This window comes from Panthera pardus, unplaced genomic scaffold, assembly GCF_024362965.1.
Source record: "Panthera pardus isolate Hobbes unplaced genomic scaffold, ASM2436296v1 HiC_scaffold_17, whole genome shotgun sequence".
NCBI lineage: Eukaryota > Metazoa > Chordata > Mammalia > Carnivora > Felidae > Panthera > Panthera pardus.
Window position 1 is genome coordinate 62,137,105 of NW_026526732.1, and position 18,624 is coordinate 62,155,728.

An 18,624-nucleotide genomic window follows, 5' to 3' on the forward strand; every position below is an offset into this window, starting at 1 on the left:
GAGAGTGAAGCCAGCACCGCAGTCACTGTGCCTCCTTCCTGGGGTCCCCGTAGGTACGCACCTAAAAGCCTGTTGTAGTGGGTTTCTAGTATTTTCTGAGGGGTTGCCTCAGAGGAAGCAGAAGCGTGCCTTGGGAGGTGTTGGGGGGGGGGGGGGGGTGAGGGGCGTGGATCTGAGGGCGGGTGCCAAGAGAGGTTTGGTGGCATTGTAGCATGGCATCGTTACCTGGATTTGTTTTAGTTTCTCTTCCAGACCCGAGGTCTAGGCCCTGACCAGAAACTGTGGTAATATCTGCCATGCACGCTGCTCTTTGTAAAAGCTGCGCTGACTCATTTCCTCCGGAGCGTGCGAACTTCTGACGCACTCCCTGGAAATGGACTCTGTGGAGCTGACATGTATCTAATGCCCGGTAGTAACCTGTTTCCACACAATTCCAGGACGTTAGCTTATTGCCAGTGGGTGGACAATCTCAATGAGACCCGGAAGATGCTCTCTCTTAGTGGTGGCGGTCCCTTCAGTAACCTGCTGAGGTGGGTCGTGTGCCACATAACGAAAGGAATTGTGAAGCGCGAGATGCACGGCCACGGCATTGGCCGCTTCTCGGAGGAGGAGATTTACATGCTGATGGAGAAGGACATGCGGTCCTTGGCAGGGCTCTTGGGTAACGTACCACACCTTCTATATTCTATGTTTTCTATCCTTGCTTTTTGCATGATTAGTAACGCACTGTTAGCGTACTGATTTAAAGTTTTATTTTGGTTGGTTGGTTTCTTTGCTTCCACCTGGAGGCTGCAGTCCCCCCCACCCCCCACCCCCCTCGCCATTTAACCAGATCGCCTCATTTCCAGGAGCGAGCGTCTCTCTTCCCAGTCGCTAGGGCGAGACAGTCTCGTGCGGGGGGACCTGCGAGCAGAGAACGTAGCACGTGGCGCGGCACGGCTGCCTGGCCGGAAACGCCCCTGGCGTCTCGGCGCGTGTTGTGAGCGGAGGGCGGTTCTGGGCAAGGAAGCTCGTTCACGTGTACACAGGCTAGGGTGAAAGGGCTGCTTGTAAGCACGCGTGCTTGAAGCGTCAACTGTGCATTCGGGGGACCTCAAGCTACTAGAAAGGCCGGCGGCGCAGGTTCGTGCACGTGCCCCGAGTCCTTTTTCACGTTTCGCGTTTGTAATCTTAGGCCTCCTCTTACCAGCACGTCGTAACTCTCCTGAGTTTGCGTTCACTGCGCACAGTGGGTCGAACTGTGCTGGGGAAGCCCCTCAGAGAGAAGCCTGGAGCGGCGTAGGTCTGGGCAGCTGAGGCTACCGAGAGTGGAGTTATGTGTCCTTTGTCACCTCGCTGGACACTGGAGGTGGCTGGGCCGATGCGATTCTGTACTGGGCAGAGCTTGAGTCTTAACTATGTCAGCTAGTAAACACGTCATTTGAATTCAGACGCTCCTGTGTGTGAAATGATGGTTTCTCCTGGAGACAACTAGTGCATATAGGGAGCCAAGCCCTCTGTGTGAGTAGTCATGGGACCTAGTCTTATGCGACTGCTTATTTTGCCTGGGGGACATGGGTTTTTATTAACTGTCTTTTGGCCCCCTCCATTCTACAGCACATTGGGTTCCTCATCTTCTCTAGGAAGTGGGGTTTGGGGCTTGTTTTGTTGAAACCCATCTGGTGCTCCAGGAACTGGGGCCTTTGCTGGGTATAACCTGCCCCCTACAGGGTGTCTTCACTCTGGCTCCTTTCCTGCTCTGCACTCCAGATGCTCATAAGACCGGGAGTCCTCCTTTGAACCCTGGCCTGCAGGGGGAGGATCCCAACAGCATGGCCAGCTCTCTGCCACCTTTGTCTTGTGGGGGGGGGTTGCTGTTGGCTCCTGCTCTACACAGACGTTCAAAAGCACTGCCTGGGTTGAAGACTGACGCTGCCTGTATCTTCTGGTTCTTTGCTTTTCTGGGCCCAGAGGGGCTTGCCTGCTGTAGGTATGAAGCGATTAGCCTCAAGTTTGCCTTGTTCCCGTGGAAACAGTACTGGACTCTCAGCCTCACAGAGCAGACATGCAGTGGGCCATTTTCTCCTTAGTATGGCTCTCCCTGTTCTCAGCTTCCTTTCTAGCTCATGCTGTGGGAGCCCCAGCAAGCCAGGCATTGAGTTCTCAAAGTTAAGACAGAGATTATGCCAATAAAGTGCTGCTCTTCAAGAAAAACTTAACAGTGTTGGTTTCTTAACCAGGGAGGTGGTGATCATCAGTTTCTGGAGAACTTTGTCTGGTTGGGAGAACCAGGGGAGCAGGGTGATAGCAATAAGAATAATGATAACCAGGGGCACCTGGGTGACTCAGTCGGTTAAGTGTCCGACTTTGGCTTAGGTCATGATCTCACAGTTCATGGGTTCGAGCCCCGCGTTGGACTCTGTGCTGACAGCTCAGAGCCTGGAGCCTGCTTTGGATTCTGTGTCTCCCCCTGTCTCTGCCCCTCCCCCGCTCAGGCTCTGTCTCTTTCTCTCTCTTTCAAAAATAAAATAAAATAAAAAGAGTAATGGTAACTAACCATGTTTCTCTGGCACTTAATGAGTTAGCAAAATCCTTCTTCCCCAATTATGGTGAGATGGGAGGTAGATCTATTGTTGATGGCTAGGGTGGGTACCTGGCAAGTACTCCAGACAGCATCAAGTCTAGATGATTTCCTGAAATGAGAAATTGATTCAGTTACTTGACAAGAAGGAGTTTGCTGGAGTTCTATTCTGTGTGGGGGCCCCGGGAGCAGCCTAGTCTCTATAGGAGAAGCACTTTTGCTGCCTTTGGGGAGGGAGAGGCTCTTTGGCTGAACATCAGAGTTTTTCTTACTAAACAAGGCAAAAAGCATTACCTCCCCCCTCCCCTGGGGATATAGCTGACTTTTAAGATGCCTAAGAGACTGAAAATGCATAATGACTTTTGTTAAGGTAGTTCAAGATTTGGGGAAATTGTCCAGGGATGTATTTGACTCATCAGGAGAAATTAATTATTGATGTTTCAGTTCAATTGACTTCAAGGATTGAACGCCTTCTATGTGGCAGGAGCTGGGGAATACAAAAATGAGTAAGAGATTGTCCCCTCTCTCAGATAGCTGATACCTGTTCAGTGGGAGAGATGAACTTATAACTAGGAGAGATGAACTTATAACTAGAAATAAGCAAATTATGGCCCATAGCTGGTGGCCTGTCTATTTATTTATTTAATCATCTCTGAGCTAAGACTCGTTTTTACTATTAAAATGTGAGGGGGGGAAAAATGCAACAGAGATCAAATATGGCCCAGAAGGCCTAAAATATTTACCATCTGATGCTCCATGAAAATTTGCTGACCTCTGCTCTAAATAAGTACCCATGTTCAAGTTGGGCTGTGACAAGTCCCATGACAGAGGTCTATGTGTGGTGCTCTGAAGACATGGCAAGAGCAGGGATGAAATGACAGGGAAGCTTGGGAAGCCAGAGTAGAGGTGGCAGTCATGTTGGCCCCAGAAAGTAAATGGTTGTCCCAAGGAAGAAAATAAGGAAGGACCATTTGGGGAAATCATGAGAAAAGGGATCATGAATGAGGGGGATTTTGGAATCATGGTCTAAATGAAGATTAAAAAGTAGTTTGGGGTCACCTTATAAAAAGTAATAATGATGCTGAGAGACTTTATCATACAGAAAACATGGAGGTGGTACAGACTTCCGAGTATAAGAGAGAAAGAGCCATATTTGTGATTTAGAAAAGTGGCTCTGTTGGTGTCATAGTGAATGGCTTGGGCCTGAGGGGGTAGGTGGTAGAGAGAGACTAAAATATAGGCAGTACATATCTACGGATGTAGTTTGAAAAATTGATTAAATTCAAATAAAAATAAAAAATTAAATTTAAACAATAAAAATTAGTTGAGAAAAGATAATGTCTTCATGTTGGGAAGGAGGAGACAGAATTTTTATTTCTAGAAATGAAGAGATTATATAGCTAAAATAATGGAGAATCAATTAAAATTACAGTTAATGGAAAGAGTTCGACAAGTTTACAAAGTTACAGGTATACAGATGGCTAACAGACACATGAAAAGATGCTCCACATCACTCATCCTCAGGGAAATACAAATGAAAACTACAATGAGATGTCACCTCACACCTGTCAGAATGGCTAAAATTAGCAACACAGGAAACAATAAGCATTGGTGAGGATGTGGAGAAAGGGGAACTCTTGCACTGTAGGTGGGAATGCAAATTGGTGTAGCCATAGTGGAAATCGGTATGGAGGTTCCTCAAAAAAATTAAAAATAGAACTAGCCTGTGATCTAGGAACTGCACTGCTGCGTATTTATCCAAAATATGCAAAAGCACTAACTCAAAGGGATACATGCACCCCTATGTTTATTGCAGCATTATTTATAAAAACTAAACTATGGAAGCAGCCCAAGTGTCCATCAGTGGATGAATGGATAAAAAGGTTCCATAATATAATGGAACATTATTCAGCCACAAAAAGAATGAAATCTTGCCATTTGCAACAACATAGAGCTAGAGAGTATTGTGTTAAGTGAAATAAGTCAGAAAAAGATGAATACCATATGATCTCACTCATGTGGAATTTAAGAAACAAAACAAACGAGCAAAAGAAATAGAAAGAGAGAGAGACAGACCAAGAAACGTACTCTTAATTACAGAGAACAAACTGATGGTTACCAGAGGGGAAGTGGGTGGGGGTATGGGGGAAATAGGGAATAGGGATTAAAGAGTACACTTACCATGATGAAATAAAATAAAATGATAAAAAGTTTACAAAGTAATAAGCATATAAACATCTTGATATCTCAAATAACCAATTCGAAAATATTTAAAATTTCCATTTACAATAATAAAAAATGAAAATACTAGAAATATGATATATGAGAAATATTCAGGACCTACAGAAATAAAATTAAGCCATCCTAATAAGAGATAGAGGGTTTTTTAGAAAATGGAGAACATTCCTTCATTCATTCATTTGAGAGCAATGCCTCTAGAGCCAGAGGTCAAACCTTACCTCCATCGCCTCTTAGCTTTGTGACCTTGGGCCAGTTTCTTAACTTCTCTAGGCCTTAGTTTCCTTATGTATAAAATGGGGGCCATAATGGTGAAAAGAAGCACATGTAAAGTGCTCAGAATTGCAGCTGGCACATAGTAAGCAGTCAAGTAACAAGCAAATGTAAAACGCAACTGTGATGAGGGCTGGAAAGAGAGGCTTGTGGTGCTGTGAGAGCCAGTAATGGGGGGAGGATTGCCTAGTGGTCAGTGCTAATCTCCATTCGGTTCTGCTTGTTCCCATGTCCCCTTTGGGAAGGTGGGTGTGTTTGAAGCAGAGATACCATATGTAGTGGATGCCTGATTTTCATCTTATGCAAGAAGTGCATATATTGTCTATTTCTATCCCCTCCCCAAAGGGTGAGAATTAACAAAGCATGGAAGATGTACAAATCAAGAGCAGAAAGGTTAGGTTTTTGGGAAGTAGTTTATGAGAGAAGGATTTCTGGAGTCAGATCCCCGGGGTTTGCATCTTGGACTCTACACACTTAGCAGCTGTGTGACTTCCCATGAACAACTTGAACTTTTTCATCTGCAGAAGGGGGGTCAGGACAATGCCTTCATCATAGAGTACGAGGACTCAATAAGCATTTATGTAATGTAGTTTCTATAGCGTTTGGCACATAAAAATGCTAAATAAGTATTAGCTATTATCATTATCACTGCCACAGATTTTGTACGTAACACAACTCCATTAAGAGCACCGGTTTTGGAGAAAGACAGATACCATATGTTTTCACTCTTATGTGGATCCTGATAAACTTAACAGAAGCCTATGGCGGTGGGGGGGGGGGGGGGAAGGAAAAAAAAATGAGGTTAGAGTGGGAGAGAGCCAAAGCATAGGAGACTCTTAAAAACTGAGAACAAACTGAGGGTTGATGGGGGGGTGGGAGGGAGGGAAGGGTAGGTGATAGGCATTGAAGAGGGCATCTTTTGGGATGAGCACTGGATGTTGTATGGAAACCAATTTGATAATAAATTTCATATATTAAAAAAAAGAGCACTGTTTTTGGGGAAACAAGTCTAAAAAAACATTTCCTCTGAGTTTTAAATTTAGTAGTAATTATAGAAAGTTGGGAAGGTTCAGAAGAACACTGAGAAGGAAACTTTGTCACTGTAATCTTATTACTTACTGCTAACCACAGTTGTCATTTTGGTGCATGTCTTTCCAGTATATATGTGTGTAATTTTGAGTCACGTATATGTATTTTTGAAAACACACACATACATGCACATAATTTTCCAACCTGTCTTTTCCTCACCTAATATATTGCAAGTACTTTTTTCTCTACCGTACGATTCTATGTGCCTGGTATTGCACTTGATGTTATAAAAATGACATAAAACTCATCAAAACCCCGCCTTCTGCCTCTTTTATATTTCTTTTTTTTTTTTTTTTGTAAGTTTTAAAAAATTTATTTTGAGAGGGAGAGCGAGAGCATGAGCAGAGGAGGAACAGAGAGAGAGAATCCCAAACAGGCTCTGCACTGTCAGCACAGGACCTGATGTGGGACTCGAACCCACAAACCCCAAGATAATGACCTGAGCCAAAGCTGGATGCTTAACTGAGCCACCAGGGTGCCCCTCCTCAAGGATTCTTTGAGGAGGTGATACTTCAGCTGGACTCTGAAAGATAAGCCAGAGTTAGGCATGTGTGTGAGGAGCAGGAACGGGGTGGGATGGGAGGCTAGCATGGAATACAGAAGGGACTTCACATGTGAAGGCTCTGACACGAAGAGCAGCTGGGAGCCTTCAAGGAGTGAAAAGATGGCTGGTGTGTTAGAATCTGTGTGAGAACCAAAGCGTGGCATGAGGTAGAGGTAGGAAGGAGCTAGATCACATGGTCTTCATATCACTTACATAATCTTGGGTTGTGTTCTAACACAAGTTGAAAGTAGGGAGGTGGCTTGACCTTATTTATATTTAATGTGCCAGAGGAACCAAGAGTGGATTTATTTGGGGGCCCAGTGAGGAGGCGTTTGAGGTCCAGGAAAAATAAGATGGCATTGTGGATTACAGCTATGGTGTAGAGTTGGACATAAAATGATGGATTAGAGCTATATTCGAGAGACAGGGTTGATTACAATTTGGGGACTTGATATGTGTGTGGGCGGGGAGAGAGATGGTGATGGAGAGGGCAGGGGTAAGGAGTAACCATGTTCTTGACGTGAAAACTTCGTGAACAAATAACCATTCAGAGTTGGAGAACGCTGGAGAAAAGGGGAAGGTCATGAATTTCAGGTGTGGGTATGCTGAGTCTCAGATGCGTGTGAGGTGGACACAAGTGGAGACAAAGCATATGATAAAGACGCCCTTTTGAATCGGTAAAAAAACACAAATTAATTCAGTAAATGGTGTTGGGACAGCTGGCTAACCATGTGGAACAAAATAAGCACGATACCCCTGCCTTTCTTTCATGCACCTGAATAAATTCCAAAGAGATTAAGCATTTAAATGCAAAAAATGAAACCATCAAGGCGTCAGGATAAAATATGGGAAACTTTAATATAATCTTGAACTTGGGAAAGTGTTTCTAAATATGGTACCAAAGGGAAAAGTAACAAAAGAAAAGTTGAATCGCTAGGTTTCTTGAGCAAAATAAAACCTCTTGGATGTCAATAAACAAAGTTAAAATTGAAATGAAAACCTGGAAAAATGTTTGCAACATGTGACAAGGAATTAATGTTACTATTTGAAGAACTTGTACAAATCAGTAAGAAAAGTGAATATTTGAAGGAGAAAACTGGGTAGATAGAAGACATAAGAGAATTTGTAAAAACAATACTAATGAATACATGAGGAGCATTCAACCTCTGGTAATCAGAAAAATGTAAGTTAACAAATGAGGCACCGCCCTGTCAATCAAATTGGCAAAGTTTTTATTTTTTCTGTTAGTTTTTTTTAATGTTTGTTTATTTTCGAGAGACAGAGTATGAGCAGGGGAGGGGCAGAGAGAGAGGGAGACCAAGAATCCGAAGCAGGCTCCAGGCTTCAAGCTGTTAGCACAGAGCCTGACGTGGGGCTCAAACTCAGGAACTGTGAGATCATGAAGTGAGCTGAAGTCAGACGCTTAACCGACTGAGCCACCCAGGCGCCCCTGTTTTGTTTTGTTTTTTAATGTGGCATGTTGGCGGGGGTGGGAAGGAGGTGCGACATATTCTGATAGAAATAAAAACTAGTACCTACTTTCTGGAGTTGAGTCCCACAGTTTCAAAAGTCATACCATTTCACACATTTATTTATTAAATAATAATAAAAAAAAACCCCAGGAATCAAAGCTTTGAACCTTAACGGGAAGTCTAATAGGGATAAATGTCAAATTCTGTACTTAGGTCACCAAATTGAATTCCACAAGTATAGGGTGGAGAGAAACGTGTGAAAAAGAGACTTCAGGATTTTTGTGGATTTCATTCTCAGTATGCCGCAGGTATGATGCACTGTCAAAGAAGCCAATAAAAACCTAGCCTTTTAAATGCCACCCAGTGTTTCAGCTTAAAAGTTGTTTCCTTAAGGAAACCTTTCTGGGTCTTTCTCTCAGTGTGTCGGGCACATCTGTTCCTTGCTTCCAGGCACTTGGTGCTTTCTTCCTCAGAGCACTCCCTGCACCTTCTTTTAATGTTTTAATGATTTGGTTTGACTGTCTCCTCAGCTCCACTGGTGTTTTTATTTCTGTTTCTAGGGCCTGAGTGCCTGGCACCCACTAGGCATTCAACAAGTGTTCGTTGAACAGAGAGTTTCAATGTTAAGTTCTGGGATCCATCTTTTTTTTTTTTTTTTTTTTTTTTTTCCGAATCCCAAGCAGGTCTTGTCTGCAGGGTGCCCGGGCAGGGCTCCAGCTCACACGAACTGTGAGATCATGACCTGAGCCGAAATCAAGAGTCTGACGCTTCACCGACTGAACCACCCAGGTGCCCCTGGGATCCATCTTTTAAAGGAACTTGGTCAAACTAGGGTGTATCCAGAGAAGGGTGGTTAGGAAGGTGGTTAGTCTCAAAATAATTTCATGCAAGGAATTTGAGGATCCTGGTGAAGGATGGTCTGCAGAAGCCAAGATGTATGGGTCATATAGCAGCTTTTTTCAAATATTGGAAATGGGTAGTGACTTAGGTGTTGCAGCAGATGATGGACATGTTTGGGGAGAGGGGAGGAGTACAGAGGAGAAGGTGGAGTGTGTACATGGGGGAACGACCACAGATTACAAGTCAGGGTGAGGCGGCTCTTTAAAACGACCTGTCCTGAATTGGAAGGGCTTGTCTTGTGATGTGGTAAGAGTGGCTGTTCTTTGGAATTATTCCAAGGTGAGCTTGCTGACCACCGTCAGGATAGCTGAGGAGTCTTTTTATAGGCGGTGAGATCTCTAACTAGAGATGGTCTCTGGGGGGGGGGGGAGGGGGCTCCTTCTGGTTCTGATGGTTTCATGATTTTATATTGGTTCTCTAGAGAGGAGAACAGAGGTGACTTTCCAAGCTACAAAACAAGGCAGAGGCCAAAATAGAGATCACTCAAGTTTTGGTTGATCTCTTGGACTGTGTGTGATTTTTGGTTGGCTGTCTCTCCTGCCTTCTGAAGGTCTGGTCCCTTAAATGATCTGTGTTTATATGTCTTGCTATTAAATCTACTTTATAAACAGTGGTTGGTTTTCAATAAACCTCCACTTCTTTGGAAGTTATTTTTACTCAAAGGTTTATGAACAGGGAAATTTTGTTTTTAAGTGAGCTTGGGAATAGGCTATTTTAATAGCTGCTCTTCCTACCCTGTTTAATTATATTATGCAAACAACACTCCATTCACATTAGGCATTTAGGCCTAGGCTGAGAGCCACCTGGGACACAGCAGCCACACATGATACCTCCCAGTGAAGGTGATGGGTTGGAGAAGCCTTCTGGACCAGGTATGAGAAAAAGATGAGAAGCATTAGGTTATGTATCACACACGAACACATGTAGCATATGTTGAGGCCAGAGGAATAAAGACATAGAAGTAATTATGCCTGGGGTGCCTGGGTGGCTCAATTGGTTAGTCCGACTCTTGTTTTTTGGCTCAGGTCATGATCTCACTGTTTGTAGGTTTGAGGCCCACACTGGGCTCCATGCTAAGAGGGATTCTCTCCCTCTCCCTCTACCCCTCCCTTGCGTGCTCTGTCTCCTGAAATAAATAAAGTTAAATAAAAGCTTTAAAAAGAAAAAGAAGTAATTATGTCTGTCAATCTAGCTAGAAAAATGAAACACGCAGATAAAAGAAGAAAATAATAGACACTAAAGGGAATGTTTTGGAACCTCAAAGCATTAGTGTTTCCTAATGCAGTTTCCAAACCCTTTCCAAATTACTGTCGCCTACTCAGCATAATAGTGGTTCTCAGCACTGATTATGCATTAGAATCACGTCAGGACCTTATAAAACACAGCTGCACAGGCCAAATAATTCAGATCTCTGGGAGGGGGTCTGGGGAAAGGTGTTTTTTAAACTCAGCAAGTGACTAAAATGTGTCTGTAATCTAATCTTGGGCAGCCAGGGAGGTTAGAAAGGCCGACCTGGGTGCTGGGAGGAGGGACTGGGTAGGTAGAGTCCCCAAGAGGGGCCTGGGCCTTGCTTTGGGCAGCTATCAAAAGGGAGGAAATTCAGAACAAACCGAGCCTTCTTCATTCAGTAGGGTGTGCGTATGGTGCTTCGCACAGTCTTTCCTTCTTTCCATGTCGAAAATCTAGTAGGCTGATTTTTTTTGTGTGGATAAATTTTAGACAGATACATTAAAAATATTTTTAAATGTTTATTTATTTTTGAGAGTGTGTGCACGTGCACTTGTGTGAGAGTGGGGTAGGGGCAGAGAGAGAGAATCCCAAGCAGGCTCTGCTCTGTCAGCGCAGATCCTGGAGGTGGGCTCGAACCTACAAACTGAGATCATGACCTGAGCCAAAGTCGAGAGTTGGATGCTTAACTGACTCAGCCTCCCAGGTGCCCCATAGATACATTTAAAATTTTTAACAGCATCTTCAAGATGTTGTATCTTACCACACCCCTGGGAGCTAGTTATTTTACAGATGAGAAAGCCCAGTGAGGGTCAGAGAGGCAAAGGAGTAGGTCTCAGGCTGCTCAGATAACAGTAACGCTTTTCTTTGGCTCTAGTACAACTTCCGTATGTTTGCATTGGTGGTTTGTTAAAATCACATGCAGGGATAGTAATATTTTGAGTTGGAAATCATAAATTCTGTTTTTACCTCTATTGATTGGGTTTCAGGGAGTGCCTAAGCTTTTTTGCAAGTTCCTGCCGGAGTCCTGTACTCACCTCCTGAAGTGGAAGTGATTTACTCTGACAGGTCTATACATATTCTTCAGTAACTCTAAATTGCTTGCAGGCCACTAATGGGCATCAACGCTTGTTTTCAGGAAGTTTGGACTTCCAGAGGGAGGAGGGAGGAATGCATGGCCAGGGGGCTGGGGTATCCTTAAATAGCCAGGGGCTGGCGGGGCCAGGCCCTGCTCAAGGTGTTTGCGCCCTCATGGGAACTAGGCAGTTGGGGCCCAGACTGTGGCTTGTTTCTTTTGCATTTTCATTGTTGCTAACTCAGTGGGTCCAAATATATTGGCTATTCATGAAAACAACAACAACAAAAAATGACTTTTAGCAGAATAAAATCAAATGCTAATGGGTACAGAGTTTTTAGAAATCTTTGCGGCTTATTTAGCAACACAGATTGGTTGGTATAATTCTGACAGAAGTGATCTGGTCTCTACTTTACCCTGGGGGCGTTCTAGCTATTTCTTCCTCTGAGAAAAGTGTGTCTTTGACTTTATGTTTAAAATTTCAGGATTCCAATTCCTGAATGATTAGAATAAAAGAATGAAAAATTCACAAGATAGCACCGTGTAGATAATACACTTTTAAAGTCTTTGCCAGTACACATCCTTTCCTGTTGCCAGATATGGAAGCCCCTCTGCATTTGTGTTCTGGTGGGGTGAGTTGCCTGGATAAAATTCACTGGGTAGACTGCCTAACCCGGGGAGGAATTATAGATAAATGATGACCTGATATATGGTAATACATCATTTTTATTTAAAATTTTCAGTTTGCATTAAAAAGACTAATCAGTAGGGTTGCCTGGGTGGCTCAGTGGGCTGAGCATTTGACTCTTGATTTTGGCTCAGGTCATGACTGATCGATCCTGAGATCAGTCCCTGAGATCAGTCCCTGCATCAGGTTCTGTGCTGACAGAGTGGGGTCTGCTTGGGATTCTCTCTCTCTCTCTCTCTCTCTCTCTCTCTCTCTCTCTCTCTCTCTCCCCCCCTCCCCTGCTCATACATATTATCTCTCTCTCTCTCTCTCTCTCAAAAATAAATAAACTTAAAAAAAAAGACTAAACAACATTTAAAACAATGGAAAAAATTTTAGATACCATCATTCTGTTACGTAACTCAGTAACAATTTTCTATCTTCCTCTATCTTCCACATGCAAATTCTTAGGAAATCTATGTGATGTACACATATCTTTGTATTCTGTTCATTTTTTAAAGCAAATGCTAAAATTAAATATACTTTACTTTGGAGTAGTAGACTCAGAGGAGTGAAATTACTGGGTGAAAGGTTATGAACATCATTAGGTCTGTTCCTAGGCATTGCCATGGTGTTTTCCAAAAGACAAGCACAGATTTGCAAAGTAACCAATAAAAGATAGAGGTTTCTCTTCAGTTTCACTGAAGGCTTATGGGTAACAGGTCTGATGACTAAAAAAAAAAAAAAAAAAAAAAAGCTGACCACTTTATTCATTATAGACTGTTAGCTTAAGGTTACTTTGTGCTCTGATTCTTTAATCACCTCCAAGAACCTTTTTTTCCTTTTTAATTTTCTTGTTTCTTACGTGAATTCGCTGTTCCAATCCTTTGTCCATTTTTCTATCGAACTTGAGGTTTCCTTTAAAATGTAACTGATCTATTTATATCTCACAGATCTATGCTCAGTGATGTTTGAGGCAAGTATTTTCTCAATCTCACTTGGAATCTTAAAGATTTATGCAGATGGACAGCCAGACCCAAGGTTATCCTGACCAAGGTTTCAGTCCTGACCCCACCGTAGGCATCCACAGCGCTTGTGTGGGCCTTTGTCCAACACCTCCCAGCCTCCACCCCGAACCCTGCAGCGACCTCTGCTTCTTCCACAGAGCTGCCTGCCTTCTCCCCTGGGCCAGCTCCGGACTCAGAGGGCACCTGGTGCTGTTGACTTCTGACCAGGGCCTCAGAGCCTGCCGGTGCACCCTGAGTAGCCACCTCACTTCCACACTTGATCGCTGACTGTCTCTCAACCTCAGGCTCCTTTCTCCTTCACCTTCTCCCCCCCACCCCTGTCATTTTGTTAGCCCCCCCTTCCCCTATTCACTTCACTGTCACTCAGCCTAGCCCGAGATCCATGACGGACGCTGTTCTCATCCCCTCGCCCAGCTCTCCTCCGCCTTTCCCATCCTGCAGTGCCCCAGTCAGCCTGGTCAGCTTCAGCCTCGTCATTCTGAGGAGTCCCGCCCCCTCCCATCCTTCCCTCTTTAGGAGTCTGAGTTCAAATTCTCTCTTTCCTCTCTTCACCCTGTATTTCTTTACAGGCTGCTCCTACTTACATAGAAGTCTCTCCCTTCTGTCCGATCCCTTGACTTCCCTTCACAAAGCTTATCTGAAAAGCAGCGATTGTCATACTCACCTCCCATTCACTCTTTGCACCACTGTATCCAGACTCCTAGCCCCCCGCCCTACCCTGCCCTCAGGTGCTCTTGGAAGGATAAATGGCAACCTGCCTGTTCACCAGATCTGCATAAAAGCCTTATTTCAGGCTTCATTTGGAAGTAGGAAATGTCTACCTGAAGGAGAGACTCTGAGGAGTGTCTCCTGCTGTAAGGCTAATGGAAATGAGGTTTCTTGGAAGTGTTGAAGAACAAAGGATTCAGGCTTTCTCTTTCTCTGGAGGCTTCATCCTCCATTTTCAAGTCACAGATTTCTGGGCATCCCCTGAGGAGGCATTAGTATCTTGCTGTTTTAGGCCGTGTCCTAATTGGCTATAACCTACCAACCCAATGCGGGCACTTACTTTGCATGAACTCATTAGTGCTCACAGTGATCCTTCCCATGAAGAAATTTAGGCACAAAGAAGTCCCCTGCCCAGGGACACTCAGTTAGTAAATGGCGGAGCTTAGATTTGAACCCAAGTGGTCTGGGAGAAGCCAGAAGTCTTTGCAGAACACTTTTTAGCCTTTATCTTACTTACTGGATCTGTCTGACCTTTCTTTCCTACTTTTCCTTTGCAAGTTCCTTAAATACTGATGGTGAAGGGAATGAAAAATTCTTTTCTATCTTTTAAGGTCTTCCAGCTGGACTAAAAATTAAATTTACTTGAGATAGATTAACAGGAGGAAAAAAAAAAACAGTTTTATTACACACATGCAGAGGCCCCATAATGCGATTGAGACCTAAAGAAATGACCAAGGCAGGCAGATTGTATATTTTTTGGACAAAGAGACAATGGATCTATGAGGAATTGATAGAAAAAAGAAAACTTTGGGAGCTTCAGTTAGTAAGGAATTCTAAACAGTATTTGGGCTGCAGTAATAAATTAGTAAAGGTAACACAGGTTGTTTATACGGCCTTCTCGGCTCTAAATTTCTGGTTTCTGGTGGTAAGATTGTCTCTTGTCTCCTGGTACAGGGAGGACACCTTTCACATGGGAGATTTATTTCCTGCTTTCAGGGGGTGGAGGATGGTCTGAGTGTCCTTGCACAGGCTTCTCTTAAGTAACTTTTATGTAAAATAATATGCCAAAGTGGCACATTTTGGGGACAGCCTGCCATTGGCCCCTACAGTGGTTCCTCAGATTCCCTTCCCCACATTCTGGTCATCTCCTGAGTCCAGCTGTTATCTTCACGTAGGTGTCCCACAGCCACCTCAAGTTCAGCACATCCCCAAAGAACTCCTTACCCTCCCACCAAACCTGTGACTTCTCTGCGAATGGGATCAGCATACATTCAGTTATTCAGGTCAGATGCTAAAAAGTCATTCTAGATTTCTCCTTTTCCGTTATCTTCTACCTGGCTTTCAAATCCCTATATTGCCAGAGCCCTGCCTGCTTTCCAGTCTCACTTCCTTTTTTTTTTTTTTTTTAATTTTTTTTTTAACATTTTATTTTTATTTTTGAGACAGGGAGAGACAGAGCATGAACAGGGGAGGGTCAGAGAGAGGGAGACACAGAATCTGAAACAGGCTCCAGGCTCTGAGCGGTCAGCACAGAGCCCGACGCGGGGCTCGAACACACAGACTGCGAGATCATGACCTGAGCCGAAGTCGGCCGCTTAACTGACTGAGCCACCCAGGCGCCCCTCCAGTCTCACTTCTTAATCCTACTTGTCCATTATATGCCAGCTGCACTGGTCTTCTCTCTGCTTCGTAAACCCACCAAGCTTGTTTTCCATCTAGGGCATTTGTCTTAGCTGTTCCTTGTGCCTAAAATTCTCGCCCTCAAGATCTTTGCATTGCTAGATCCTCCTGGACATTCATCTCTCTGGGTAAATATCACCTCCACAGAGAGGCCTTCCCTGACTCCCAGAACTGTTTAGTGTAGCTGTCAGCCACCCGCTGTCATGTCACCTTACTTTTATTCTCTGCGTGGCACTTATCACTTATTGATTGGCTTGTTTATCGTCACTCCATGTGATGTAAACTCCACAAGACCAGTGACCTTGTCTGTTCTGTTAATCCCTGTATCCCAAGCCTCCAGAGCTGTCTTGCATATAACCAAAATAATATTGACAAGAGCTGATATTTGTGGAGCATTGCCAGTGTGCGTAAGCAAATAGTAATACAATATATAATACCCTCATATGGTAATCCCTACTTTCATAGTAACATACATAATGCATATTATACTCTGATTATATAATAATCTTTAACATTATACTTATCATATGTGATATGAAATATCTACTATAAATATATGACACGTACATATAGGTGTATGTATACGTGTGTGTGTGTGTATCCTCACAGTGATATAATAACAATACCTATTCTCATACGATTTTGGTGAGAATTAAATGAGACAGGAACTATTCTCATTCATCCTCACCAAAGGTATATGAGGGTAGGTACATTGTTATTATTACCAGTAGTATTATGCCTGGTTTGTAAGTGAGGAAACTGAGGTACAGAGTGGTTTACTAACTGACCTAAGAGCACATAGCTAATAAGCGGTGGGGTGGGGTCAGGCTTGGACCCAGGAGTTGGTCTCTAGAGCTGAGGGCTCTATCAGTGCTTGCTCACTGAAGGAATGGATACACCTACCTCATCACCAGGGTGCTCACCAAATGCCTTCATCTCCTACCTCCTTTCTGCCCCATCGCTATAGGAGGGGCACCCAATGTCTCTTGCTTAGATTTTGCCACAGCTTCTTAGCTGATGTCCCAATCTCCAGGTCTGCTTTTTAATTCTGCTAGCGTGGTTAATCTAAGATGTAGGCTTTTAGTGTGTTTAAGATGTAGGCTCTTAGCGTGTTTAAGATGTAGGCTCTTAGCGTGTTTAATCTAGCTGTTTAATCTAAGATGTAAACCTGAACTGTAGGCTCTCAGTCTTTTAGACTAACATCCAAACTCCTTTTCTTTACAACTTGAATTCTGCTCACATCTCAATCCTCATTTCCTACTTCTCCCTCTCATGCACATTGCTTTCTACCACAGCAAATTACCCTTGGATTCCTGAAGCACACTGTGCTGTTGGACAGTTTCATGTCTTCACATAGGCGGTCTCCCTTGCCTTAATTCCACAGGTGTGTAAGTTTTATTTCTATTTGGAAACTTTCTTGATGTTCTCAACCTCCTCCAGCCCCATGGGGCTGCCTACATTGTATGTTGCTCTTCTCTCCTGTTTCATTTTGTAATGGCTTCCATCATGGAGTACTATATTGTACTTGTCTGGCCTCTTTCTGTGCCTCCCATCCCCCCACCCCAACTTTCCCCAAACCTTGCCTGAGAACATTATTTATTATTTTGAAGGAATTGACTGACTGGCTTCCCTCTAACCCTCGTACCTAACAGAAGGTCTGGAAAATAGTAGGCACTCAGTAACTGTGTGCTGAATGAATACTAACTTCCAAAAGGAATTTGAGGCAATCCACATGTAAGGGAGGGGAATATAACATATGGAACCATAATACAAAACTTTCAGAAACTGAGTGAAAAAATCATGTTCTTGGAATGAGTGTATTCCTGGAATTGGGCACAATTTAAGTTTTTTTGGCCACCAAGGTAAGAAGGGAAACTTGAGGGGTACCTGGGTGGCTCAGTTGGTTAAGCTTCTGACTCTTGGTTTTGGCTCAGGTTACGATCTCACAGTTTGTGAGTTCACAGTGCTGACAGTGTAGAGCCTGCTTGGGATTCTTTCTGTCTCCTTCTCTCTCTTCCTCTCCCCTGCTCTCTTTCTCTCAAAATAAATAAGATCTGAGATCCAGAGTCACATGCTCTATGGACTGAACCAGTCAGGTGGACCTTATAGACAGTGTTTTGTTTTGTTTTTTTAATTTTTTTTTTTAATGTTTACTTATTTTTGGGAGACAGAGAGACAGAGTGGGGGAGGGGCAGAGAGAGAAGGAAACACAGAATCGAAGCAGGCTCCAGTCTCCAAGCTGTCAGCACAGAGCCCGACACGGGACTTGAACCCACAAAGCGTGGGGTCATGACCTGGGCCGAAGTTGGATGCTCAACCGACTGAGCCACCCAGGCACCCCTAGATAGTGTTTTTGAATGTAAACATTTATAAAAGTTTTCCTTAGTGAAAGCTCAAGGTCTAGCATTGAATTGCTGTTCCAAAGGCATATTTCTGGAGACCTATTTTAATGTAGTTCCTATATATTTTTTTTCTGATATAAGTTATTATAGACTTGGAGGTTAGAGAGCCTAAAGGTTTTGATAACTTACCCTATAGCCATAGCACAGGCACCTCATAGACCCACCGTTTAATATAAGATAGTTTTGGGGGCAGAAGTTGAGGGAAAGTTTTAACTAGCCCTGAGTCAGCTCTTTTATGTTTAATTCTTTTGGTGACTACCAGAGGTAGAGCTCTTCCATGTTATTGGTTTAAGACAGTTCTCCTTACATTAGAAACCAGGTGGTCCAGGCTTTGATGTTCTCTCATGAGAACTTAAGGTCCTGACTCATTGTGTTACCTGGTTAGAAGGCCATCTTGCCTCCATGGAACAGTGAGCTGTAGCTGTCTAGGACAGGGCCAAATAGTTCTTCATGAACTATTAGCTCAAGCACCTATACAAGCCTTTGGTTGTGCCCCAGAGTTCTAGATCCAAGAGTTCTATGCCATCACGTATGGGAGGGATAACTTTGGTCTAAAAGATTTGATATGTTTACTGAGTACCTACTAGGTGTGGGGCATGGGGCTGGGTACTGGGGGTACTGTGTTAACACTCAAGTAGTGCTTATCATCTAGTGTGATTTCTTTCTTCATTGATTTCACAATCTAGACAGAGTCACAAGGAACCATTCTGATGAGACTGTCAGAGCATCTGGGTACCAAATAAACCCCAAGTAGTTCAGTT

General features: G+C 43.6%; 1 protein-coding gene and 1 long non-coding RNA gene across 10 annotated transcripts in view; both read left to right on the forward strand.

The window, feature by feature from the left end:
- Positions 1 to 18,624, forward strand: part of LOC128777670 (uncharacterized) — a 79,284-nt gene that overhangs the window by 29,465 nt on the left and 31,195 nt on the right. The gene's annotated exons all lie outside the window — the stretch shown is intronic.
- The window catches only part of FAXC (failed axon connections homolog, metaxin like GST domain containing), a 79,081-nt gene that overhangs the window by 29,262 nt on the left and 31,195 nt on the right, over positions 1 to 18,624 (forward strand). For all 9 annotated transcript variants that reach the window (XR_008422943.1, XR_008422944.1, XR_008422945.1 and 6 more), the window contains one exon: positions 438 to 661. Coding sequence is in view for 5 of the 9 variants with exons in the window: in XM_053904634.1 (XP_053760609.1) it covers positions 438 to 661 (224 nt within the window). In the remaining 4 variants the exon portion in view is untranslated. The remainder of the gene's footprint in view (positions 1 to 437; positions 662 to 18,624) is intronic.